Source organism: Colius striatus, chromosome 6, assembly GCF_028858725.1.
Source record: "Colius striatus isolate bColStr4 chromosome 6, bColStr4.1.hap1, whole genome shotgun sequence".
In the NCBI taxonomy this organism is placed as follows: Eukaryota; Metazoa; Chordata; class Aves; order Coliiformes; family Coliidae; genus Colius; species Colius striatus.
In genome coordinates this window covers 25658041-25684198 of record NC_084764.1, presented here as the reverse complement: position 1 = coordinate 25684198, position 26158 = coordinate 25658041, and the positions used below count along the sequence as shown (strand labels likewise).

The 26158-nt window shown below is 38.8% G+C and overlaps 1 protein-coding gene across 1 annotated transcript in view; it reads left to right on the top strand.

Annotated features, from left to right (window-relative positions):
- SPTLC2 (serine palmitoyltransferase long chain base subunit 2) overlaps positions 1-26158 on the top strand; it is a 73034-nt gene that overhangs the window by 24168 nt on the left and 22708 nt on the right. The window contains exons 6-9 of the mRNA XM_061998408.1: positions 3409-3502; positions 6063-6168; positions 6995-7214; positions 9142-9268. Of these exons, the coding sequence (XP_061854392.1) occupies positions 3409-3502; positions 6063-6168; positions 6995-7214; positions 9142-9268 (547 nt within the window). The remainder of the gene's footprint in view (positions 1-3408; positions 3503-6062; positions 6169-6994; positions 7215-9141; positions 9269-26158) is intronic.

Sequence of the window (26158 nt, the reverse complement as noted above, 5' to 3'; positions counted from 1 at the left end):
CTGGAAAGCTGCCAGGCAGAGAGGGAGCTGGGAGTGTTGACAGCAGCTGAACAGGAGCCAGCAGTGTGACTAGGTGGCCAAGAAGGCCAATGGCATCCTGGCCTGTATCAGGAACAGTGTTGTCAGGAGGAGCAGGGAGGTGAGCATTCCCCTGTGCTAGCCTTTGGTGAGGCCACACCTCAAATACCATGTCTAGTTTTGGGCCCCTCTCTACAAGAAGGACATTGAGGTGCTGGAGAGGATCCAGAGATGGGCTAGCAAGCTAGTAAAGGATTTGGAGCACATCTCATATGAGCAGTGGCTGAGGCATCTGGGGCTGTTTAGCCTGGAGAAAAGAAGGCTCAGGGGAGACCTTATCACTCTACAAGTACCTGAAAGGAAGTTGTAGTGAGGTGGGGGTCAGTCTGTTCTCCCTAGTAACAAGCAATAGAATAAGAGGAAACGGCCTCAAGTTGCACCAGGGGAGGTTCAGGCTGGATATGAGGAGGAGTCTATTTAGTGACAGGGTTGTCAGGCATTGGAACAGGCTGCCCAGGGAGATGCTGGAGTCACCATTGCTGGAGGTGTTTAAGAGACGAGTGGATGTTGTACTTAGGGAAATGATCTAGTGGTTGATAGGGCTGGGAAAAAGGCTGGACTCAATGATCTTAAAGATTCTATAATTCTATTCTTGTACATCGAAAAACATTGAACAGATTGTAAAACCATTGAGAAACTCTGAACAGCACAATACAAGGCATATAATATACCTATTTTCATGCATATAAATAGCATATTTAATAAGCCATTTTTTTTTCATGAATGGATACAGCAGTCTGTATTGTGTTAGTAATGAATATACTGAGGTTTTGTGCACTTTTAAATAAATTATTAAGGAGCTTCTGCCTCAATACTAGAAATGTCCTTGTACTCAGGTGAATACTCCAAACAGAAAATTCGCTGAAGAAGAGAGTTCTTGTCAAATGAACAATTTCACAGTTCAGAACATTCACAAAATGGGTTGGTTTTTTTTTTGGCTGCTTTAAGTTGTGTCTCACTGCACTTTTGATTTCTTCATTGTCTACAAATAGGGACTTGCATAAATCTTGAATCCTGACACCACCCAGTACACAATTGGCTATGTGTGAACAGACTATTTGCCAACGCTTTGATACAGTCCTTCGTAAAGCTTAGAGACTCCTGTGCTTGATTCAAGTCATGGCCTTTTGGGGTTATGCTTTTTTTACTACTGTTTGAGTCTCTCCCTTGCATGTCTTACATGTATTTTCAGCTGCAAAGCTGCTTGTAACACAGATGTTTGGGAATTTGACAAATATAATCAGCATATGCATTTGGCCAGGAGAAGTTTATTCACTGGTCTTATTTGAAGCTAATCATTATTTACATTGCATTTGGGAACTTATATTGCAACTTAATTAGCAACTTAATTGTGACTGCAGTAAAGTTACTCACATAGTAATACTGGACCACTGATGTAGTATGCATAGTCCTTGTCTGGTGTAGTAGTTCTGATTTTTGCTCTGTGGAAGCACTTGGTTTATGTTGCTACTGAATCCTCTTTTAATAGCAACATATATGACTTGACTCTCTTAAGATCCAGCTCTGCCCCATCATCTGGTCAGCTAAAGGAATTCATAAGTTTCATCTGCATTACCTAGTTGATCTCTATTCACTATACTAGTAGTGTGATCTCCATTAGTGTTAGGCTTCTCCTGGATATTCTCTCAATTGTAAGTTTGCTGATAAATGCAACCAAAGTCAACTTATTGTACTAGCAGCACTCAGTTTTATGTATGATCATCGGTGATGGTTGTATTGTACTAGCGGCTGCTTTGTTCCTTTGCCCCCTCTCCAGTAGCAGGCAATGCTAGTCTCCTCACTTCCTCTTCAGTTGTTAATTATTTTGTCTAATTGAATGTTGTCTGTTGTTACAGGGGAGTGAAAAGAGGCTACTCACCAATTTGTTAAACCTTTCTCTCCCAAAAGCTCATACTGGTTTTTATGGAGAAGCTCCATAAGAACAATCTCTGTTAATCTTAATTGACTCTTAATCTCGTCTTCATTGTTTTTTTTAGTCAATCACTTTTCTTACTTCCTACTATTTAAGAAGTACACTTAATACTGGATTATTATATTCAGGTTTTGATGCAATGGTGTTGTAACAGTAAAGCCCTCTGATGTAGTATGCATGATCCTTGTCTCCAAAGAGCAAATGCTGCTTGGAGATCTCTATGCTTCTTCTGCCAAAGTCTCTGAAGTATGCAGTGGGAATCCAAAAGCAGTTCCAACACTTCAGATCTAATGTAGTTTCTGGGGAAAACTTGTCTCAGGCTTTGCCATGCTGTAGAATATTTCTAGGTATGTTGACAGTTCTAGTGCAAAATTACCTTTATTGTGGAGGAAGTACTCCTTGTGTTACTGAAGGCAATGCTTTTCACAGTCTCTTCTAGGAATTTATTGCAGAGAAGAAATGTTATTGACTCTTCCCTCCACCAGTTGTCAATAGAGAAACAGAATGAGCGTGTGTGTAGTGTCAACTATTCAGCATCTTGACACGCTTTTTGGATTTTTAACTTAGTCACTTGTAGAGCTGCAGCATAGTAATCAGAATGGACGAAGGTTATTCAGAAATATTATTGCTCTCTTACAAACTGTGCGTTGCCGTAGTCCACAGCAATAACACTGTGACGGGATGTTCAGCTATTGATCTGTAATCATTGCTGCTCTCAAAACACGCATATCCCCTTTTGATGTTTGTCCAGGGATATGTTTTCCCTTTTTTGATAAAACAAAGGAAATATGCTGTTTAATGGCTTTGGAAAACTTCTCAGTTTCACTCTGCAATTTTGTTTTCCCCTTCCTATCTCTTGTATGTTATCTCCATCTACAAATTACTTAATAGTTCTGTTCATTAAAGAAAATTAGTCCCTTTCATATCATTGAGCACACATGGGTTTAGGTAGTGATTACCTCCTAATTTAAGAAGTACTGCAATTTTTGCTAAGATATCTAATCTAGGACTTTGGTGTCTTGTTTCCTAGCACCACTATAGACTTGCTGAGTGAACTGTGGTAAGCTGCTCAACTCTACTCTGTTTTACCTGGCTACATAGGAGGATGAGTACTAATCACCAAAGTGAGAGGTTCGGGCAGATTCAGCTGCAGCACTTCTTGGAAAAGTGAAACTTAAGTGGTTCTCTCAGTTAACAGCAGTTGTGTATTTTTATTTGCCATTCTAAGGCTACAGCTTGGTTTCTTAGTAAGTCTTGCCTTCACTAGCTGCATTTATGTTGGGAATATATTCTTTTTTCTTAGGTGATTTCTAAGAAGGTCAGAGCTAAAAGGTGTTCTATGCTTGGCTGTGAAGCATAACCTTTTCAATATCTTTCTTTTTCCTGTTCTAATGCAGGGCTGTCTGATTTTGAGTGATGAACTGAATCATGCATCCCTGGTGCTCGGAGCAAGACTGTCAGGAGCAACTATTCGAATCTTTAAACACAACAGTAAGTATCAGATGGTGAGTTCTGCCTTTCTGCAGATATTATAGATCAGATACAATCTCTTTGGTCTTCTAATAGTTGGAAATTCAATTTCATGCAAGGAAATCAGTTGCTGTTACATGAAATGTCAGAAGAGTCTTGCTACTGAGAATTTAATCATATTGAATTGGATATTTTTTGATTGATCTCAACTTATAACATTTTTATCCTGAAGCTGTTCAGACTTACATCTTATGCATGTGAAGAGGAACATGCTGCCTTTGGCCAGTCTAGGGGCGCTAGTGTTTTAACATGACTTCTTTTTACTTGGATAACTCAGCGTGGTTAGACTATTCTAACAGTCTGTGTCACACAGTAATGCAATCTTGTAATGGTCTAGGGTGCAATTTGGCGATAAGAAAGTCTCATTTTAGGACCAGATGCAGACATGATCCTACAAAAGCCTCTGAATGCAAATGTCCCAGCTAGACTAGGTACAATGTAGTACGAAAGGAATTTCTGAGGTGTGAAGTATGGATTAATTTCACTGAGTTGTTTGCTTTGAAGTATTTGTTTGCAAATTACTCCAAATTTAGTTTCAGCTTCTTACAAAGGAGGTATTTAAAATAACTTTCAGATTAAAAATCCTTATGGTTTCCATCTTTTATTTTCAGTGAAAGAGATACCTGATTGATTAATAAAGCCACTGCCTCCTTTCTTCAGCTGCTCTTAATACTCTTTTTTGTATCAGTCTTCGAAATCATGATGGCTCTTGCTCTTACAGCAAAGTTTGAGTGGCTGCAATTATTTTACTTTTCTTGTCCTATTTGCTGTTCTCATTGGGGTTTTTTTGTGTTCTTTCTTGTTTTCTATCATTTAAGTACTTTTCTTTACAGAAGTGTAGAGGTTGCTGTAACATTCAGAGATTTAATTTTTTTTTAAATTCTTCTCAAATCTTGATTGCTGGGCAAGATCACAAAAGCTTTGCATTCAATTTCTATGTTTGTATAGACACAATTCTGAACATTGCATCTAGTTCCAGAATTTCAGAGAACACTGGTGGCAAACATAGCTCTGTGTATGAGGAGAAGGATGTAGCAGCTTTGGAGCGATGGTGGGAAAATAGATCATCTGTGGAAGTGAGGTACAAGTTAACAATGGTGACATTGAGGGATATTCCAGAAACCTTATAGATCCTGTGGATCTGTGAAGGGAATGAAGTAGTAGACTAGAATCAGAAGGCAAAATGCAGTCAATGATCTTGGCCTATCAAGATGGTGTTCAATTCATAGTTATGCATGTGTTCTCAGTCATACTCCTGCTATACTAAATGTTGCCTTAGTTAACTTGCTTTTCCTGAGGTGCCAATGGCTTCATTCATATTCAGCTTTTTAGAAACAATGGGAAAAAAAGTAGAAAAATCTCCCTTTTAAATATCTGTTCAATGTTTTAATTTTTTTTTTTGCCTCATTCTGCTGTTCGTCTTTTATTAAGGTCAGACATAGTTCCAGTCTTCCGTCTTTCTTGAGAGATCAAAGCAGAAGTTTGTGTTCCATTGTTCTTTGGAATGGAACTGAACTTATCCTTTCTTCCTTGTGAGATTTTTTTGGAGGCAGACCCTCCACTGCTGACTTCGTCTTTGTTTATCTCTGAACATTAGCTATCTTTCTAATGGTCTGTTAACTGACCTATTTTGGTGTATAATTTCTAGTCAGATTCTAGTTCACAAGCACCTCTCACTGCCCTGGTCTGCCAATTCTCTTCTCATGACTGTTTATGCTCTTTTTCATGGCCTAGTGTTTGTATCTGTCGCTTGCTCAACACTTCAGCTCTTATGGTTTGATTACTCCCATCTCATTTCCTTGGGGTTGGGTTGGGTTTTTTTTCAGGATTGATTTAATGTGTATTTGTTTGCTTACATTAGTCAGATCTCGAAGGATCATGTCAAGTGTAGCCAAAGCTAGTAAGGTTTCCGAGTACATTTCTGGTAACAACTTCATCTATTTAGTTTCTGATACACTGAGCACTGTCCTCTTTCTTGCACTGGTGGTTGTTTTTTCTTCCTTTTCTCCTTTTGGTTTAGTAGCTTCCTGTCCCACACCTCCAGTCCCTTCAATTGTAAACACAGTAATAAAAAAGTACACTTGCTCTCCTTCTTGTCCTGCACTTTGGTCTAGCTTCTGCTTATCTTTAGTTGATAATCCTTGAGCTTGATCTTTTCTGGGTTATTTCTATCTACAAGGACACAGTACCTAAATTGCTTTCTGTCTTCCTCACAATGAGATACATTCCCTGTTTTTCCTCCTTTTTTTTTCTTCCTTCCTTGTTTGCTGTTTGTACTTAATGCTCTAACTTGTACTTTTAGCTTAAGATGGTTAAATTCTTCCTTAGAGTTTGTATAGTCAACTTTATTCTCATCTGTGGGCCTGCAGCTATATGTAGCCCATGCTTATTGACTTATGCATAGTACGTCCTCCACAGTGATGCAATTTTTTGCATTTCTGGAGTATTTGCTGTCTTTAGTCCTGTCAAAGCTCAAGCTAGTAGCTGTTTTGGTACCATTTAACAGTAATTTCTGGTGCAGATATGCAAAGCCTGGAGAAGCTGCTCAAAGATGCTATTGTGCATGGGCAACCTCGTACACGGAGGCCCTGGAAAAAAATTCTTATCTTGGTGGAAGGAATATACAGGTACAAACTGTTCTTTATATTCCTAAGACACTTCACATGAGATCTAGGGGATTAGAATTTGGGTTTTTTTGGCAAATTAAACTATGAATATTGTCATTTCATAGTGATTTCATTAATTTCATGCGAATTAAGTCAAGCTACGTATGTCTCACATCCTGGACTTCCTGTTGCTAGTACTGTAGCTGCACCTGGTGTTATCACAGTGCTTCCCATATCTCAGTAAGACTGTAGAAGTTAAACTGATTATTTACATCAGAGTTTAGGTCTTAAATTGCTCATCCATTCCATTCTTTCTGTGCTTGCTCGATGATGCTTGTGTGAGTGGAATTATGCAAATTGAACGTTTTTGCTGAGAGTAAGTAGGAGCATGTAGTAGGCTTAGCTGTGTCAAACATTTAAATCCTAGCAACTTTCAGCACAAAATGGGGTGTTTTGGAATGCTACTAGTGAGAGGCTAGTCAGTTCTTAAAAGAAAGGCAAGTAGATTGTCAGATCAGGTTACTGCTGCTAAGGTGAAAGTAAAAATGAGATAATTTTTAAAGTTGTCACTGAACACATTCCTTTGCCTTAACTTACCATTGCTGCTGCTATTTAGTCTGTACATCAGCATCCCAGAGATGTTAAACAGGTAGAAAGTAGAGGTTTGGGGCCCCAAGTGCAAGGGTGCGTTACTTTTCATCTCTCTGCACAACACAATGTGTCTAGCAAATTTTATGTATTCATAATTACTGAAAGAGTGCAAAAAAAGAAAGCTTAGTGACTTTAAGCACTATAAGGAGGCCTCAGCCATTAAATCAGCTTACACTGAATTTCTGTTTCTCAACAGTATGGAGGGATCCATAGTCCGTTTGCCTGAAGTGATTGCCCTTAAGAAGAAGTACAAATCCTATCTGTACCTTGATGAGGCTCATAGTATAGGTGCCCTGGGTCCCAGTGGCCGGGGTGTAGTGGAGTATTTTGGACTCAATCCTGAAGATGTGGATATTATGATGGGAACATTCACCAAAAGTTTTGGAGCTGCTGGAGGATACATTGGGGGCAAGAAGGTAAAAAGCTGTGAATCTCATGGCTGTTCCAGGCTGGTGGTGGAGTACTTCACTAAGCATTTCAAAGTTATCTATTTCTCAAGTAGTCAGATTGTCCATTTGGTTAATAATTTTATGTACTGTCTAGTACAGTCCAATGTAGAAGAGTCTAGTTTAGCAAAAGAGTTGATAATTGTACAGTGCTCTGCAATTACCTCAGTTTGCAAAATGTACAGTAGTGGTACAATATCTTTTTAGAAACTGCTAGGAGGCAGGGTTTTCTTAATGTTACTTTTAATGAGACTTACAGGAAAAATGCAAAAGGTGAAGTTTTTCAGCCTGTTTGGAGGAACATCCCTTTCTTCAGTCTATTGGAACTGGTTCCCTCTGGACTCAGCTTGCTTTCTAAAAAGACACTTACTTCCCTTTTCGGGTTATTAAATGCTGGAACAGGCTGCCCAGGGGAGTGGTGGAGTCACCATCCTCAGAACTATTTGAAAGACACATAGCTTAAGTGCTGAGGGATATGGTTTAGTTTAGTGATGAGCTTAGCAGTATGAGGTGGTGGTTGGAAACAATAATCTTAAAGATCTTTTCCAACTGTAATGATTCTATGATTCTTGGGTTTGGTTCTGGGTTTTTTTTTTGGCTACTGACTATTGGAAAGTACTGCTAGAAAGTGTTGCCATTGCCAAGCCCATCCTTTTCGGAAGGATGGTATAGACAGCTGCCTGAGTCCCCTTTCCCATATCTTCAAATGTGTCTCTCAGATCAGACTTCTAAGTTTTATTTAAGAGTATAATTTCACCGTTTTCTTACCAAAGCAATAATTTTTAAATGCTAACAGTGAAAATTACCTCAGGAGATGGGACTTGCAGATGTTCGTTTTTGGGAGTTTACTACAGTTGGATTAAACTTACTCTCAAATCTTCCCCATTAGAAAGCACCATATTAATCTTTTTCCAAAGGTAGTGAGCTAGTGGGATTAACTCTCTTGACATAAAGTGAAGCAGCTAAGAGTCCTTCACAACTGTGTTTTAGCTACTATTTGAGGGATTGTTTCAGAGGTAAGAGGCCTTAAATCTTCCTACCTAATTTCAACATCCCTGTACAACTTCCTTTCATTTAACCCTGGCAGATAGCAACAAGAAATAGAACACTTCCATGTATTACTATGGTATGTTCCCAACTATCACTATTATTATGATAGCAGAAAACAGAATCTTACCTCCCATTCCCATTGGTCTTTACAATATGTTGCTGAAGTGGTCTGTGTATTCTGGAGTGGTTTTGTTAATATTAACAACAAGCAGCCTAGATTTACAGTGTGTTGATCCTTTGTTCCTAGATGATCTATCTGCCTTTTGCCATTTAACAAATATAGCAGGTGTTTAACTGGGAAACACAGGAGGGGTAGGCTGAGGTTCTTGCACTCTTAAATTACACCTGCTTTATTGTGCTGATAAATGGAGAAAATATTTTAGACCTGTTGTACTCTCTGGTGACTTCTGTGAGGAAACAATTATGTTGAGCATGATACATGAGCACCTATGGATCCTGCTCTCCACTGCTTCATTATAACAGTGGGAGTATAAAACAAATAAAAACTCCTGAAACACAGCCTGTGCACAGCTTGAGTAATGCAAACACCTTATTGCAATCCAGTGCTGATGGTGTTAGCTAAACAAGTCTGTTCTAGGCATTTGTCTCTGATCAATACACATTCTCACCCTGTGACATAATTATGGGTTGTCATGTCCCTGCTGTTTGCTTTTCAACTGTTTTTCACTTGTACCATAAAATCAGTCCTTGAGATACCTGTTGTCTTCCAGGACATTCTAAAAGAGTTTTCTTGTGATGGCCTGTTATATTATGTGGTTAAGACACAACGAAGCATTTCTGTTGAGTGCTAGGAAGGCAATGTCTGATACCTTTTGTACTTTGCTAGGAACTGATTGATTACCTCAGGACATACTCTCACAGTGCAGTGTATGCAACATCGATGTCACCCCCTGTTGTGGAGCAAATCATCACCTCCATGAAGTGCATTATGGGTGAAGATGGTACAACTGTTGGTGAGTCTTTCTAACAGTAAAAATGTGGAAGGGGGAAGCTGAACAGCACCTCTTCATCTCTTTGACAGATAACTCATTCAGTGGACACATTTGTAATATATCTGTTAGTACATGTAGACTTGGAATTTCTGGTGCAATAAACTAGTTCACAATCCTACTTGGCACATCAGCCTAATAACATAAGGAGTTTTCAGCTAGAGGTAAGTCATCTTAGTCTTATCTAAGACAAAGTATTGTATTGATTTTTGTTCCAGCTTTGCTAGCCTCCTTTCTTTTCTCTGTTGCATGTCCTTTATGTTCCCCACTTCTTAGATTGCTTTCAGAGTATTTTGGTATGTATCTTTTACAGATCTTGTGTGCTGGTTAATGCAGGGGCAATGCTTGTGATTTTTCTCTCTAGTTTAACGGACATGCAAACATCAAATTAATGTAAATATGGGACTGTTTCTGAAATTCCTTTTTTACTTAGGGAGCTACAGGCAGTTTTCAGGATCAGTAGATGCGATGCACAAAGAGAAGAATTTCATTATATTCATCTTTATTGTCTTAATTTTCCTTTTTCGTTACAAAAATAAGAAAGAGGAAATCTGTACTTGTCTCGATGCATTGAAAGTGAAAACTACAAATTCCCGTGTCTTGTTTTCCTGGCAGGTAGCAGCTTCCTTCAGTTGTAGTATGAAGTAAATAGCTTGCACTTGTGATATGTAAACTGCCTTGAAACTGAAATGATACAGTATGTAGGATACTTTTCTCTGTTCACAGGTTATTAAAAAGTTGTGAGCACCTCACACAGGATAACAGTGTAGTTTGCTGAGGATTTGTCGGTGACTTTCAGTTCAGAGGCTCTTAGAATTCAAACTGCAAGATTTATTCAATTATGGGAGTTTCAGGCATGTGGCCACGAGGTGGTGGTGTATACTGAAGAACTGTATTTGCTCTGGAACATGGGGCATCTGACCAACTAATCTGAGAGATAACTCCACAGTGAAAAAGCTTGCTGGAGAAATGACTTAAGACTTTTTTTTTTTTTCTGTTATAACAGGTTTCTTTTGGTTCACTTCATTATCTGAGAACACAGTTAAGTGCCAGCAATTGCTGTTGGTGGTTGCTCAATAGAGAGGTCATCACTGAGGCAAGTACAGCCAGGCAGGAACTTGCATGTGTGCTAGTATTGAGTGCTTCCCAGTGATCTACATGAGATACCTGTACCAGCCAAGAGTTGTCCCCAGTGCTTCTGTCAAACAGATATTAGCTAAGCTTCAAACTGCATGAGAAGTTGTGCAAAAGGTCTAGGCCTTGCCATCATCTTAAAAGTGACTGTTTGAGCTCTTCCTAGATGATTTGCCAGCAGCCTGCGGTCTACTGACCACTGCTTGTTTTGTGTTTCTTCCAGTGTGTTTTGTTTATTGAAGATGAAAGCAAGGAATGTGTAACAGATTTCTGTTTGTAGTATCAAGCTAAGCCATTTTTGCTATAGTGTGATACTCATTCAAGACAGGAGAATGAAAGCAGCTTCCACTCCAGGCTGTTCTCTTGCCATTATGCCAGCAAAGTCCATCAGAGCTGAAAGATGAACCAGATTAAGAATCAATTTTGAAAAGAAAATAAACTCAAAAGGCGTTTTTTTTATCGCAGTTGTTGTTTAAATGTTAATAAATGTTGCTTAAAATGCATGTCAGGCTATGATCTGCTAATTTGGTGCTAAGGAGTACCAGAATTCCTACCCACTCTTTCTATTGAGAAACAAAGTGGTTTTAGTGTTTGAAAGCTGTGTCATTTCAAAGGAGCATCTGTACATCGGATTTCTATACAAATTGTAGCATTTCAGTGCTGGCTGTAACAGCTGGATAGCCAAAGTCCTGTTGGCTCCTACTCGGATACAGGTTGTGTGACAGTGTTACTGGCTTTCTGAGCGTCTGTCAGCCTTCAGCTAGGATAAGCACCTCACAGGATCATCCCCCCCTCAGAAAGTTCTTCTCTGTTCATTTTCTGCTCAGTGCTGTTTCCCAGTCATGCTTTTTTTTTTTTTTTTTAATTGTCCTAAGGCTTTAGAGATAAAATTACTTTGTAGGCGTTTTCTGTGCATGAAGTTGGCAAATGTTCAATTGGGTAAACTTGAGCAACTGCTTAGTGATAGCATAACGAAGTTTTTTCCTTATTTAAGGGCTTTGGCTGGAGAGCTTCTGTTTGGATTCTGTGTAGTTACGTGTGGGGCTCTAGAAGACCACTGCTTGCAGTTGGTTTGTCTACAAGTAAATATGAAGTTGAGTGGTCCTGATAAGAGTTGTTAACTGTGGAAAACAAGTAGAGAAATAGTGTTAGATGGAGTGTGGGTAAGAACTTCTGAACTGACTGTATTATAAAAATGTCACTGGTTTTAAATTTGTCGAGGTGCACTAATGCCTGAAGGAAAAACAAGACAGGACGTTGGTTTTACAAGGGCACAGGAGTTGGAGCTGGATTCAGAACAGTATGTACTCTAGTCCCGACCCCGTTTTTTGGTCCACAGCTAAATCTTTAATGACTTCATGAGTGCTTTCTTGAAAAGAGTCATCGTGGCTTCTTTGCCTGCCTGCTTCTGTTCACCACACACTATCTGTGAAAGCTGCTGTCCTCCATGGTATCAAACGCCTCTGGAAATGGAAATGGTCTGTAGCAGAGAAATAGGTAGTAAGAAGCATTTTTTTAAGGATAATTTTTTGTGTGTGTATTATTTTGCAAGAACAAGTTAATTCTCTCCTGACACTAAAGGTTATTTCAAAATCTAATGAAACATCCAGAGGATCTAAACTTACAATATAAGATATTGTAGGTTCTAAAACTTCACATAACTAAAAAAAAATATTTCCTTTCAGATCTTTCTAGCAAGCTGGCACTGACTAAATAGGGCATTAGCAGGAGGCAGCACAGACAAAGCACAGATGCTATGAAAAGTTGAATAACTGCTTATGGAGAATGTAAGATGGATGGCATGCAAATGTACTACCTGCAATGAGACAGTAGTTTCTTGTCTCTTGATTTCTGTTTAACTCCCAACAGCCAAAGAAATGGCAGAGGCATATTATGGATTCTTGATAGCAGTGTTTATGGCATTGGTTTTGAATCTCCTTCAAATACAGCTTAATGCTGTATGTTTGTCCTATTTTACTTTGCATTACTTGTCTTGCACATAGTTGACTAGAAGCCTATCATGTGGTCTTAAACAAAGCATGCTTGACTTGTGATCACTTTGAGAATTTCTTCAAAGGAGCACTCATTCTCAGGAGTGGCAAACACCTTGGGCACATACAATTACTTGAGAGAACTCCAGTGATGATGGGCATGGATATTTCACGTATCATCACATTTGGCACTGATATTTACTAGAGCAAGGTAAACCGGAGAGATGGAGAAGGCATCTTTCTGCAAAAGCAAATATTTGGAGCTGTTTGTTTTCAATTCAAAGTCACTATGGTTGAAATCATGTTGCAGATGCTTGTCAGAAATTCAGTGGATGCTGCTCTTTCTGTTCAGATGCAAAGACGAATGAACTTCAGAGAGTTTTGTACATAAATGGGCTTTTTTAAAACATAAGAAAAAGACACAATAAGCAGGCTTTTGGGGATCATAGTATACACAGAGATGATAAATTGATTCCTGGTATGTAGTTCTGGAAACCTGTGTGGAGAGCCACTTGTTTCTTGCTGTCTGTGTGGTGGTTGGGTTATTTAAACTGACAGTAGGGAAAATGAGACAGCTTGGTGCTTGTGCTGGTAAATGAGACATTGTTGAGATTTATGAAATTAAGGACTTAACCTGTCTTGGTGAATTTTTCAGCATGAGTGCATTGGTTTGAGTTAAAAGCTGGATTTTTTTGCCATTGCAGTTTCATTAGGACTGGGAATCCAGTTGGCTCTTTTCTGCTATTTACCTGAGAGTCAGTAGTATATATATCCTGTGCATCTGCAGTTCTGTTAGCACTGTTGACATTCAGGACACAACTTGTTTGTTGCCTTGATAATATCACTGGCGGGAAGTGGAAGGAAATCATAAAGTAACCTGAGATGTGGGCAGATCAAAACATGCAAGGGGAAACCAGTCTAGGAATTGGTTAACCTCCTTCAGAGATGAAACTTAGTTTTCTCTCCCATGTATTAAAAACTGAAGATGCACCTCAAATCCAGGAGTGATTTATAGTTGAACTCAAGCTGACAGTGTTAAGGGCTTGTAGAAGATATGAACTTCTTCCTTCAATGGGCATGAACTCAGTAATAGTAATTACACATGTTGACATTTATAACAAGTTTACTGTTTTCCATCTCGGTTTCAGGAAGCAGATAACCCACAGCAAAGCACCTGCCCAAGCATGGATAGAATAAGTTGTGGATAGACCTTGCCTAGGATAACACTTAAACGTTGAATGAAAGTTATCTTGAGTACTATATAGAAAGAGTGATTTTTAATTGAAATTTGTACCTTGCCATTGTCAGCAGCAGATCTACAATTGGAAGCAGTGGCTGCTCTTGCCCTCAAAAGGGGAAGTAAATACTCCTTGTGCAGGCTGAGGTTGAAAATATTCAGTTAGCATTAAAATTGACTGATTTAAATTTCCTCCAATAATGCAGTTGTTAATTAGGTGTTAAACTATCACCTTGGGAACCTGAGGACCAGTCAAAACTAATTTGAGCACAGTGAAATTTTTTTTGTTGTTCCCCTGAGAATCTCAAGCTGAGCTGGGAAACTGTTGGAAAAACAAATACTCTGGGAGTCATAAAGAGAGCTTCCTGCTCCTCTCCAGGGGCCTAACAGTTTTAAATATCACTCTCCATACTTCCAGCTGGGGATCTTTTAGATCCAGCTTGTTCCTGCACCCCTACTTCCCTCCCACAGAGCATGGCAAGCCTCCAGAAAAATTGCCTTAACCTGGGCTAGGCAGGAGAAATCTTTCAGACCTTAGTGCTTTGAAGAGTGTTTACAGATATTAGTAGAGCCGTAGTCTTTGTGTTGTGCATTAGAACATGAGGATTCTTCGGTGCCTCTTTTTCTGGACTTAATCAACATTGTGGTGTTTGTGCAAGTGCTCATAAACGCGTAGAATTGTACACCCGCTTTCTTCTCCTAACATTTTGCTTCTTGCTGTTTCTGTTCAGGTGTGAGCAGTCATCCTGTATCTTCTTAGTCTAAACAATGACCTGTCATAGCAGGAATACAGCTAGGAATGTAGCTTTGTTGAAGTGATTTCATTTTTCTTCAATCATTACATTGCTTGATTTTGAAACATGTGGCTTGCTTTTTATTCTCAATTGCACCTGAGATGCCGTATTTCTACAGCATGCCGGTGTGCTGCTCATACAGGGAAAGCAGAAGATACTGGATGGCAGCTCAATAGCATATATCGTTAACAAGAGCATGACTAAAATGGTTTTAAGTCAGTGTGAAAGTTAAAGCATTTTAATGGGAATAATCACAAGTGAGGTGACGTGAGCTGTGTTTGGGTTGGTGTGAAATACAGTTCCTGGTGTGATACATGATATACCAGAGAAGAGGTTTTATTTTAAATAACTGAGTGTTCCACATAAGCACCACTTTGTGTCATCAGCCCTGGCAACTGCAGCAGTTTTCTACATAGGAATATCAGTCTTAGTATTACAATAGTGTCTGCAGCGTGCAGACATGTCAAAATTTCATTCTATGAAGGGCATATAATGTGAATACTTCTTGCTCCATTGAAAACAAGCAACAGTCTGTAGCTGAAGCCCTTATACCTACACATAGTCCACAGAGTTAGGCCATCTGGAACTCTCAGACCAGTTGAGATGCTGTCCTTGCCTATATTAGCAGATTCTGATGTGAAGTGTGGTTGGTAGCAGATCAGGTCACGCTGTTTCACATCACTGCATCCGTCTACTACAAAGTCAAGACTGTCCACATTCGGTAATATCTACAACGTATGCTTTAGCAAACATCTACAGGCTAACAGGACTAATGTTCCCAGAATTAATAAACATCCTTAGTACAGATTTACTGTGTGAAGGAAGAAACTGTCTGAGAAACCTGCATAATTAACAAGCTTTGAGAGCGTATGGGCAGTCGGGAGATTTGAGACAACTTTGAATGGGATTGTGCAGGTTTTGTTGCAGTCTGACTTCAGCAGTGGGATTTAACTTAAGTCAAGTTCGCTTGGTCACAGGATAAATGAGCCTGCAGAGCTGCTTGCTGCCACGGGTAAGCTTCTCCTAATGATCAGGTTATTGCCTTGTTGCTGTGTAGCGGAAAAGAAAGAAGACTGGCTGTATGTGGGAAAATATGTTGCAGAGTATACGTGCTTCTCAAGTTCATGTTGGCTAGCAGCTCCTGTGATTTCATAATGGTATTTCTATGGACATTAGAATTTTTTTTAAAATCTATTAAAAAGACAGTAAAATATTTCTAAAGCTTCTTAACTTTCAAGCTTGCCTTCCTACTAGTCAGCTTAATATTGCATTCTGTAAGTGTGTCACCAAACTCACGACCAAAATAGACAGTGGAGAACTCATTTGCCCTGTAGAACTCTGTGCAAACAGATGTACTCTTAAAGAATAACTGCCTGTACCAAGAGCTTGTATCATAATGTTTAATATCTCTAGTGTTTACTGAAAATAGCTTTTCTTTGATATTATTGCTACATTCATGACAAGTGAGTAACTTTTTGTTTGGGACCTGGCATTGTAGAGACAACTGTGGGTTTTGTATGCACAGCTTTGATCTTTCCAGGATCCTTGGAAAATAGAGCCATGCAGGAAAAATAAGTCTATAAAAGTCACAGCAAGAGACAAGGCTTCCAGGGTTCGTGCCTTTTCAGGCGCAAAGCCTACTCTTCCACCTCACTGCAGTTCCAGGTGGCAGGATACCAGGAGCTGCTTGCCAAATACAACTTATTAACATGGGAAAGCTTAACACCCTTCCTGTTGAAATTATTGCAGAATTTTAGGGTAAATCTGAGAGCACGCTGAAGAAGGACAAGTATGGGTTCTTTTAACATGTATATATGGGTGCTAACGTGTATAGATAGATGTGGGCAGCTCTGACATGGTAGCAGATTTGCAGACTATACTTTATAATGTTAGATGAGCTTCTTAGCTATAATCATCTTTGATGTCAGAGGAGAAAACTTGATGTTGTACAGGACCTCTTGTGGGAATGTATCAAAAATATGTATGAAGACTGTGTTCTGTGAAAGATTCAGGTGCCGTCTTCTCAGTATCTTCATAAACTTCTTATTTAAAAAAACAAACAAAACCAAACGAACTCCTCCAGAGTGAAAATCCTTAATTTTAGTTCTCATTAGACTATAGGTCTTACACATGCAGCATCCTGTCTCTTTCATTACCCCTTGTGTTAGGTAGGTGAAATCTCTGGCAGTATTGGGAGGTATATCAAAGTTATGTTGAGGGACAAAAAACCTTTGGCAGCTACTGTGCTCCACTCCATGAGGTCCCATTTAGCACCACTGAGGAAAGGCAGGTATTTGAGACTGTTATGTTTGACCATCCTTACAGTTTAAGACATCCTTCTAGCAAGAGACTTAGTAGAAAGTAGTCTGTCTGTCAAGTTTCTTTCTGGATTTTCAGGTCCTAATAGAAAGGTGAAATACTACTTACAGTACTTTACAGTATCAGTTACTCATCAAAGCTTACTTGTATGTAGGATCTCATTATCATATCAAGCTCATGGAGCCCGTTTCATAGTGCTTCTGGCATCATTTCTCTATGGTGCTGATTTCTGTTCAGTGTGGGCAGAAGATGGTACATGTGTTCATGGTTGCCATCTCCTAAAGAAGTTTGCCAAAGAGTAGGACAGCCAAACATATTGCACCCCTCAGCTTTGCTCAGTATTCGGGTAAGAGAGTGGATGCCTTAGTTCTATTTTTCTCTTTAGACTAAGCTAATTACTGGCTATTCCTAACTAATGGTGAACAATTCATAGCTGGCTGGTACATCTCTTTCGCTGAATATCAAGCATTGCTGTGCTAGAACTTGAGCATTAGTCTAACTGCTTCAGCAGAAATGCTGTTAGAAACTTATAAGATGTTGGCATGGAGTGTGACCAATCAACCAGCTTCTGTTGAATTACTGTTCCTTGCACATACATACATCCCATCTGATTTTATTAAGAGCAGCACTTCAGTGGCTGATGCAGTTGTAGGGAATGAGAGAGAAGATTGTTGCTAGTCACACGCAGTTAAGCTGCACTGTTTCTTATGGCTGCCTCATTGCCTGTGATTTCCATGATGTGCAATAGATAAAAGCCTGGGATCTTGTATAACCTTGTGCTTCTATACTGGGTTGATGTCCAATTCAAACAACAATGACACCCAAAAAAAGAAAGTCTTAATTTTTATAACCAGTTAACAAGGGGTTCACAGGGAACCTAATACAAAGAGCAAGAGGAGGCTCAGAGAAATTGTAGCATCATTTTGTTTGGAAAAGACCTTTAAGATCATTGAGTCTAACCAGTAGCCTAACATTGCCAAGCCCATCACTGAACCGCGTTGCTCAGTACCTCAGCTACATGGCTTTGCAATGTCTCCAGGGATGGTGACTCCACCACCTTTCTGGGCAGCCTGTTCCAGTGCTTAACAAACTGCTCATTTAAAAAAGTTCTTTGTAATGTCCAATCTAAACCTCTCCTGGCACAACTTGAGGCCATTTCCTTTTGTCCTGTTATTCATTACTAGAGAGAAGAGACTGACCTCCTTTCAGGTGGTTGTAGAGAGTGATCATACCTCCTCTCAGCCCCCTTTTCTCCAGGCTAAACAACCCCAGCTCCCTCAGCTACTCCTCATAAGACTTGTTCTCCAGACCCTTCACCAGCTTTGCCCATCTCTGGACATGCTTCAGCACCTCAGTGTCCTTGTAGTGAGGGGCCCAGAACTGGACACAGTATTTGAGATGTGGCCTCATCAGTACTGAATGCAGGGTGACAATCACTTCCCTGGTCCTGATAGCCACATTATTTCTGATAACAGCTCTGTTGTGTTGGTATTTATTGTATTCATGGGAGAAACTAGTGCTGCATAGACACAGTCTTAGATCCATACGACAGTCTATGTAAGTTTTGGGTTTTATGTATTCAATGAGATTGCAGGGTTGTTTGAAGACTCATGTGGGAGACTTTGGGAAGATTATTTGTAGCAAGATCTTTTTCTTATTACAGATTGTAAACATTCAACGACTTTCTTCCAGATTTGATGGTAGTCTAACGTGTAGCCATGAGGACTGTGCAACCCATACACATTTGCTTTTCTAGAGTAGTAATGTCTTGTGGAGTGTTTCAAGTGCCTTTCTCTTTAAAGTGTTGTCTGTGTAGGTGAGACCTTTTAAACTTGAGCATTGTGCTTTTTCCTGGAAAAGCTGGTGTCACTACAACTTCTTTGTGTTGTGGGAAAAGAAGTGTGGCCTACTATACTATTTCTAGTGATCTGTGTATGTGGAGAACATATATGCCACGTAAAGTGAGGTCCAACCTAACAGCAGGAGCTTGGCAGAACTTGCACTAATGATACATAATAGTACAATAGATGCTATTTGTTTTGTCTCTTCTGAGTTGGACAGCTTCAGAAGAGATGTTATGCTACCACTATAAATGAACTTTGGAGACAGTTCTTACAGTTCTGGCATTTTGGTTATTAGCAAACAAGCTAAAGCTGAATTCACGTTTTATACTGACCATATCCTTCCTTTTTGACTACAGCTGTCTTAAAAAGTGGAATATTTACTGTTCTTATGACAGATGTTCAACTGGAGCTGATAATCTATCTGTTTCTGTAAGGTATTTTGTTATCTGTGCGATATTTTAGGATTCGGAAAGTAATTGTAATGCTATCTGAATCTAAGTGACTAACACATATTTGTAACAGTTTCGGATTGAAACATAGGAAAAGACCAAATCCTTGATCATCTCTTACTACAAAGGCAAAGAGCATTTCTCTGTTATGTTGCTGTTTAAAATGCCAAAGAACAGTTAGTTTTGATGCTGGCTTCCATCATAGGAGAACAGTCTGGGCAAAACAGATGGAAAATATATTTCACACTCTGTGTTGTAAAGCTACTGAACTGTCTCTATGGAAGTAGATTATAAACATCCTTTATATAATATGCCTTGTCAAAGCTTGCACATTCCTTAGCTTGTAAAGAAATGTCATGTTTGTATGTGTTCCTGATGTTTTTTCTCTCTATGGATTCAATCTGCCATAAAGGCCTGCCAGCTTTTTTGTGTTGTACAAAGATCTGAGTCTTTCTTTGTTCTCATCTTCACTGATGCTTTGTCTTTTATTCTTGAGATTTTAAGAGCAAAGATGTGCTTTTTAAGTTCCAATATCCAAAGTGTCATAATAAAAGGACAACAGAAGCTTTAAAATACTTGCTTTTCTCTAAAATTCCATGAACTTGGCAAGTTAAGTTTGATTGAAACTGTATAACACTTTTTTTTAATGTTTTTGAGTTCTTTATAGCAAAGGCACCATAAACTAGTTCAGAAGAATAGTCTGCCCAGCACACACTTTTCCTCTTTCTCAGCAGGGCACAAGAATAGCTGTCAAACAGCTGTCTTAGCAATGATTATTAATGTTATTATAATGACTGTGCATTTGTGATAATATGCAATTTGTATGAGCTAATGTGTAAATAGTATTAATACCGGTCCCACAAATCCTCCCAGGAATTAATATGCAGACTTGAATAATACATGTACCCAGGCAACACAAAAACATAATTTATTGGTTCTGGAGGGATAGTCCTAATCTCATTCTTTAAAATTATTGATTCGTTTGAACCAATGCTTTTTCCATTCAACTTAAAACTTAAGGCGATTGTGAATTGTAATTGTTAGGATGCAATGAATTTCAACCATGTGTAATCAGTTACAATGAACACAGTGTAAACAAACATAAACAACTAAACAAAAACTGAACAATCATAATCTTGTGAATTACATTTCTGAAATTGCTTCTTGGGTTCCTCTGGAGCAGTGAAGTTGTTGCAGGCAATACTACCATTCAGCTAGTATCAGAGTGAAGTTGAGATGGTCGTGTGCTTTTGTTTTCACTTTGTCTCACAGGAGTTACTTGGTCCTGTCTGCATAACTATTCTGTCTAGCTATGATGCTGTACAGAGAACTTAAGTTGCTTTCAGTAGAAATTCCACCTCTGGAAAAGTTCTATGTTGAAAAATACTGTTGCGGCTTCTGGTGTTTGAGTTAAGGTGCTCTTCTGGATCTCTTCATGAGCCTAGTCTCTCACTGTTGCCTTTTTATACAGGGTTTGGAACAGATCAGAGAAGATAATTGTAATGCAACCATGAAATGGAAATGCTGTTCCTATGCAATCCTTTGCATATGAAATAATTTTCTGTTTAGTCTTGTTGATTTTTACATATGCAGACACATGCTAAGCCTTTTTTAATGGTAAAATGGAGTTCATGGATTATGTTTTATCAGCTCTACCTGATCAGGCATTACCTTGAATTGTACTTTAAATTAAAAGAGTTTGTGTGTTTGACAGCCATTCACATGAGGCAATGTTTTGGTTTGGTTTTCTTTGATACGTTCTTCTTTTTTTGCCTCAGATAGGATCCATACTTAAGACATGAAATCCTCCTACTTCTGTCTAAGTACGTCTCCTATGAAGAGTCACACTGAACACAAACGGAGAGCACAGGATCTTTTCTTCTCTGTTGTGTGAACTTTAAAGTAGACAGTTGCTAGTTCTGCAATGTCTGACAGATCTAGTATACTGTTACAGTTAATACTAGGAAAAGAGTTTAAAAGCGTATTACCAGCTAAATGTAATTCTAGTGATCAGTAAGGAATCTGATGGTATCAGCAACTAGTAGTCTTTATGACCTTCCTGAGGCTTAAAAAAGCAGGTTTCTGTAATACACAATGTGTTTTCAGTGTTCAGAGAAATAGCAAGAGACTGTATTATGCTTTCCCATCTCTTGAAACAGAGTTTTTGGAATAAGTTACAACTTGTTGGCATTGTTTGAGGATGTAATTATCTTTTACATGGTTAACCCAAATAGGCTATTTATGCCATACAGATCTACTATTTGCTAATTTCTGTATTTTTAAAATCTGGAGCCTGTTGACAGTAAACTGTGTGAGAAATCCATTTTAGATTGTATACTGTTTTATATAAGATACAAGTCTGTAAAGATTAACAGGAATTGTGGTTAGCTTTCTAAATAGAATAATGAGGAGGGATACGGCAAGTCTGACTGGAGTTTTCTCTTCCCCTCCAATGCTAAGTGATTAGTCATTCCAACTTCTGCAATCACAGAACCACAGAATCTGAAGGGTTAGAAGAGAGCAATGCTGGTCTTGTGACAGTTTTTGTATGTTAGACTCAAATAAACCACTGATAGGCCAAGTCAGTTTCACAACAGTCCTTGAACATTATCTATAACACAAGTTTTTTGGCAGTCCAGGTGTTTCCAAGTTTTGAGAGAAGAATCAGTCCATCAGAGCTTTTTGCAGAGGGAGGCCTAAGTGAATGTATGTCTTGCTGAATAACCTTTCCCTCTTCTTTATGTACTGCCTGTGCAGACTTCAAAGACTGCTTGAGGTCAGCAAATAATTTCCTGTAGTTAGCACACAGGGAGTCTGAGATGCTAATGGCTCCTTGTCCCTGTTGTGTGTTACTTTCTTATCTCTACAGAGGGAAAGGCCAGCTTTTAAAATCAGAGGGGAGAAAAAAAAGCACTGCAGCTCAAGTGTTAAACAGTGTGAAGGTTACTGCTACAAACCCAGTGGTTCTTAAGATCTCTTTTAAAGACTGACAAATGTAAACACATGCCTTTTGCTGCATTGCTCACAGGCAGATTAGGCTGTTGGTATCACTTTAGCTGTGAACTCCTGAGGACTCTGTAGTGTCCTATAGAACAAAGAATGGACCTATGAAAAAGCTTGAGGTTCAGAGGGCCAATAATCTCTTCAGCAATCTGAGAGCAAATGTATGTGAAGAGGTATTATGGGCTATGCATCAACTGACGGACTGCACAGAGGGCACAAAAATGCACACACTTTAAGTGACAAATATGTGGCATGCCTCAAATGCCAGACTTGTGTAGGAATTACCCTGGCATTAAGACAGCTGAAATGTTTCCATATTAAATCACAAATAATCCTGTCTTTTGGATGTACCAAAGAGTTATGTGTTGTTCCTACTGTGGAACAATATATTGAACAAGAGATTTAAAAGAATACATTGACTATTTCAGGGATGAGCTATTGGCTGTATTTCTATCACAATTGTGAAAATACCTGGTATTTTAAAAAATACTACTTTGTGTACCTATATGTTGTGTATCGGTAGAGTCATTAGAAATCTGTAGTCCCAAGAATAAACTCTAAATTCCCTTTACAGAGCTCAGCAAAATTAACTCTTGGTGCCTTGTGTGGTGATTTCCACCCTTGCTTCATTTAATTATATCTTGATGCAGATACCAATCTGTCTATGTAGCAAGAGGGACTAAGGTGTTTTGCTTAATAAAATAGATTAATTCATTTGCTGGCTTTAGAAAATTCAGATTAATTAGGAAATCTAAAATGCAAGCCAGAGGAAGAGTCATAGTAAAACCTTCATCAAAGCTGCTCAGACATGTTTGTTCTAAGGGTTGTATTACATGATTTGACACAGTGTTAAGTAAAAATTGCTAATCACTTAGTGGAGAAGGAGGCTGATCAAAAAGGTTCTGAACAGGATACGGTCTGGTACTACCCTGATCTGAGTGCTGACATAATTAGCATCTCATTATCTGTCATGTGGCATAGACTATGTTCTTTGGCTTCATTTGTCCAAGTACCATGTATAGTTCTGAATGCATTTTCTTCATGTAAGGACAAAATGCTTCAGTTGCCTTTGTCATCATTGATTGCATTGTCAGAAACCAGTCAATCCAATATTTATTCAGTTTTCACTTTCTCATTAAAGTAACTTTAATAGCAATGGCAACATTAAAGCTTTATAGCTGGGGAGAGACTCAAAGGAGATGATTTTGTAGCATACTCTGTAATACAGATTTGGAGAGAGAAATATTGTGTAAAACAAAACCAGCAGAAATTGTTCATTATCAAGATGAGACTAATTGGCATGTGTTGGAAATATATAACTACTTTATAAAGGACATTGAACTTTCATATGTGCATGTTTGCACACTCAGTATGAGTTGCTGCATAGCTGTGTATGTGAACTTGGGAAAAGCCTGTAAAGTCTCCATTGAAGGCTATTGCATAAGTGTAGGAAATGCTTGAACTCTGAGAAGAGTTTTGTTAGTTAAAATAGATCTGTGTCTCTGGAATTTTGTTACTTGCTATCTCCATTGTTATGTCCTCACTGCGTATACATATTAAGGAAGAGCAACAGAGATATTTTTTCCAATGATGTTTATGATGTTCTAGTGTGTATGGACCCTAATATTCTAAGGTAAGACCCACCCTTCCTTGTTTGTACACAGGAGACAACCTATTCTTTCCTTGTGAAGCTTTATGTTCATGTATGTAACTGCTTTTTATGAGGATCAAGAGATCTGCGTTATCTTTACCCCCCGGTTTTCTTTTTGCTCTCTGTGTCCTTTGCATGGTAAGCTATCAGCTGCTGAATGCATCTCCTGGAGGTGATGTGCAGAAATGTATATCAGTGGAGATTTGTGCAAAATCTTAAATGCTGTGCAACTGTTTTGGAGTGGGGTTTTTCCTTTTCTATTATGCTTTGCCCAAATATATTTTTCTTCTAAATCCCAGATGAAATACAGTAGAATCTGAGTAGCAACCTTTAGGCAACTGCTATATGAAGAAGAAAATGTGCTGATTTGATTTTAGAGGGTCAATCCAAGAGTAAACAGAGCTAGACTCTCTTTTGATATTGTTTGTTACCATCTTGGGACTAAAACTACATGAACACTTCCATTCTGTTCTGTTATATGTAATTCCTGGAAGTGGTCACACTTGGGCTTGCAGCTCACCTTTTAATTTCCCAGGCTTGATATTATTCTGGCTTTTCAATTCCTACAAAATGTTCTGCTGTTGTGAAAAGAGGATATGTGTCTTAACCACTTCATTAAATATGTACTGTTGAAAGAAGGGGAAGCTGAAAATTTAGCTTGGAAGCAGGCTCAGCAACTGCTTTGAGTGTTCAAATAATTACTGCTTTTTACTTGGTGGAGTTTGAAGCTCTGGAGGAAACTTTAGTGTGTAGTGAAAGTCATCCGGTCTCTTGCATTTCTCAAAATGAAGGTACCATTCAGTTGCACTGGATCTTGTTTAATTACACTGCAAGGTCCAGTTGTCTGAGTTACTCCAGTATAATTTGGATGTGTTTCCAGATGTCAGAGGAATGTCAGCCTAGTTGTGTTTTGTTGTAGAAGAGACCTTTCAGTTCTTTACCTTCCTTTACTAGCTAACTTTTAACTCTCAGTGCTTCACAGCCCTTACCTATTAGTCTTCCAGAATAAGTATTGCTGCTCCTGCTTTTGTGATGCAAGCATGCAGAGCCCCAAGAGGTGAATAGCAGAGCAGTGAAGATCTACTGTGTTTTACTTAAAATACCTAGGACATAGGTGACACTTTACTGCAGTACAGCTACTTGTGATGGAAAAAGTGTATGCAAAAAGCTTTTAAAGAAGACTCAGAATGTCTTTTTCATTTTTATTTTTATTGTTCATCATCAGTGTCCTCTCTGAAAGTCTGGTGCTGTGTTTTTCACAGTCTCCTTCACTTCTGTGAGTCCAGCAAATCCTGGAACTGCACAGTGGGAGTCTGACAGAGTGGAAGTTGCATTAAACAGCTTTGGGTTTTTATTGAAAACATTGTCCTCGGTTCAAAGGGAAGGTAATTATTCTGTCTTGGAATTATAGCAGCTTCTCCTTTATTGACAACATACCATCTGGTTGTGATAAATTAAATGGCTCTGGCAAGGCTGTAGGTTTTTGGTAGCAACAGATGACTTAGGAGCTTCGTGTCCACATTGGTAGAAAATCAGAAATATATATGTTTATGTAAATTACATACTTCCCTGTCAGCAGTTGCAAAGCTTTTGCTTCTTTTCATGTAAGTTGGATAGATATACCTCTAAGGAAAAAATTTAGAAAGCAAGATAGCACAAGGGATTTTTTTCAGGAGATAATTCTTTCTGCAAGTTCAATTCCAGTAATCTGATGAGGGAGAGCTTGAACAAGTGATGATAGGAGATATGAGTATTCTTCCAGGGGTAACTGGCACCACTTATTGTACATAAAGGCTGTTACTGTAGTTCTCACCTAGCAGTAAGAACAGTACAGATTATTAAAGACTTTTTCTTAAGGAGTGGTTATACTTAAAATTAGCGGTTACTATAGCTTCAGGTAGCAGTAATACCACTCAGTACTAGTTCTTACTTTCCTACCACTTCTATTTTTAGAGCTGGAATCCTTGCAGTGCTATTTGCAAAGTGTGGCATGAAAAACATTTTTCTTAGATTTAGATTTAAAAAGAAAACACTTGGAATCTGGCTTTGCTATGCTTATTATTTCTGTGGCTAGACCGTTTGGACATTTAGTGTGGGGACTGGCCACAGGTTAAAATAACCTAAGCCATATAGAGTTGTTACTAAAATTCAGTCAAGCATTTTATGTATAATGAGCAAAGTGCCTTGGCAAGTTTGACTCGCTCTTTGGCTGCCAGGGTACAGAAGAAGTGGATGTGTGTTGTTCTGGGGTTTGGCAGCTTGGGCTTCACCTTTTGCTGGCAAAATACCGCAGCAGCTTCAAGCCATTTAGGCCAGATGCCTCATATCTATTGTGTGCAACACGTTGATGACAATTGCCAAGTGCTCATTATTATTACTCTCAAACCAATAGACTTGAAATTTCATCCTGTGTTGTGGGAGACAGCTAAAAG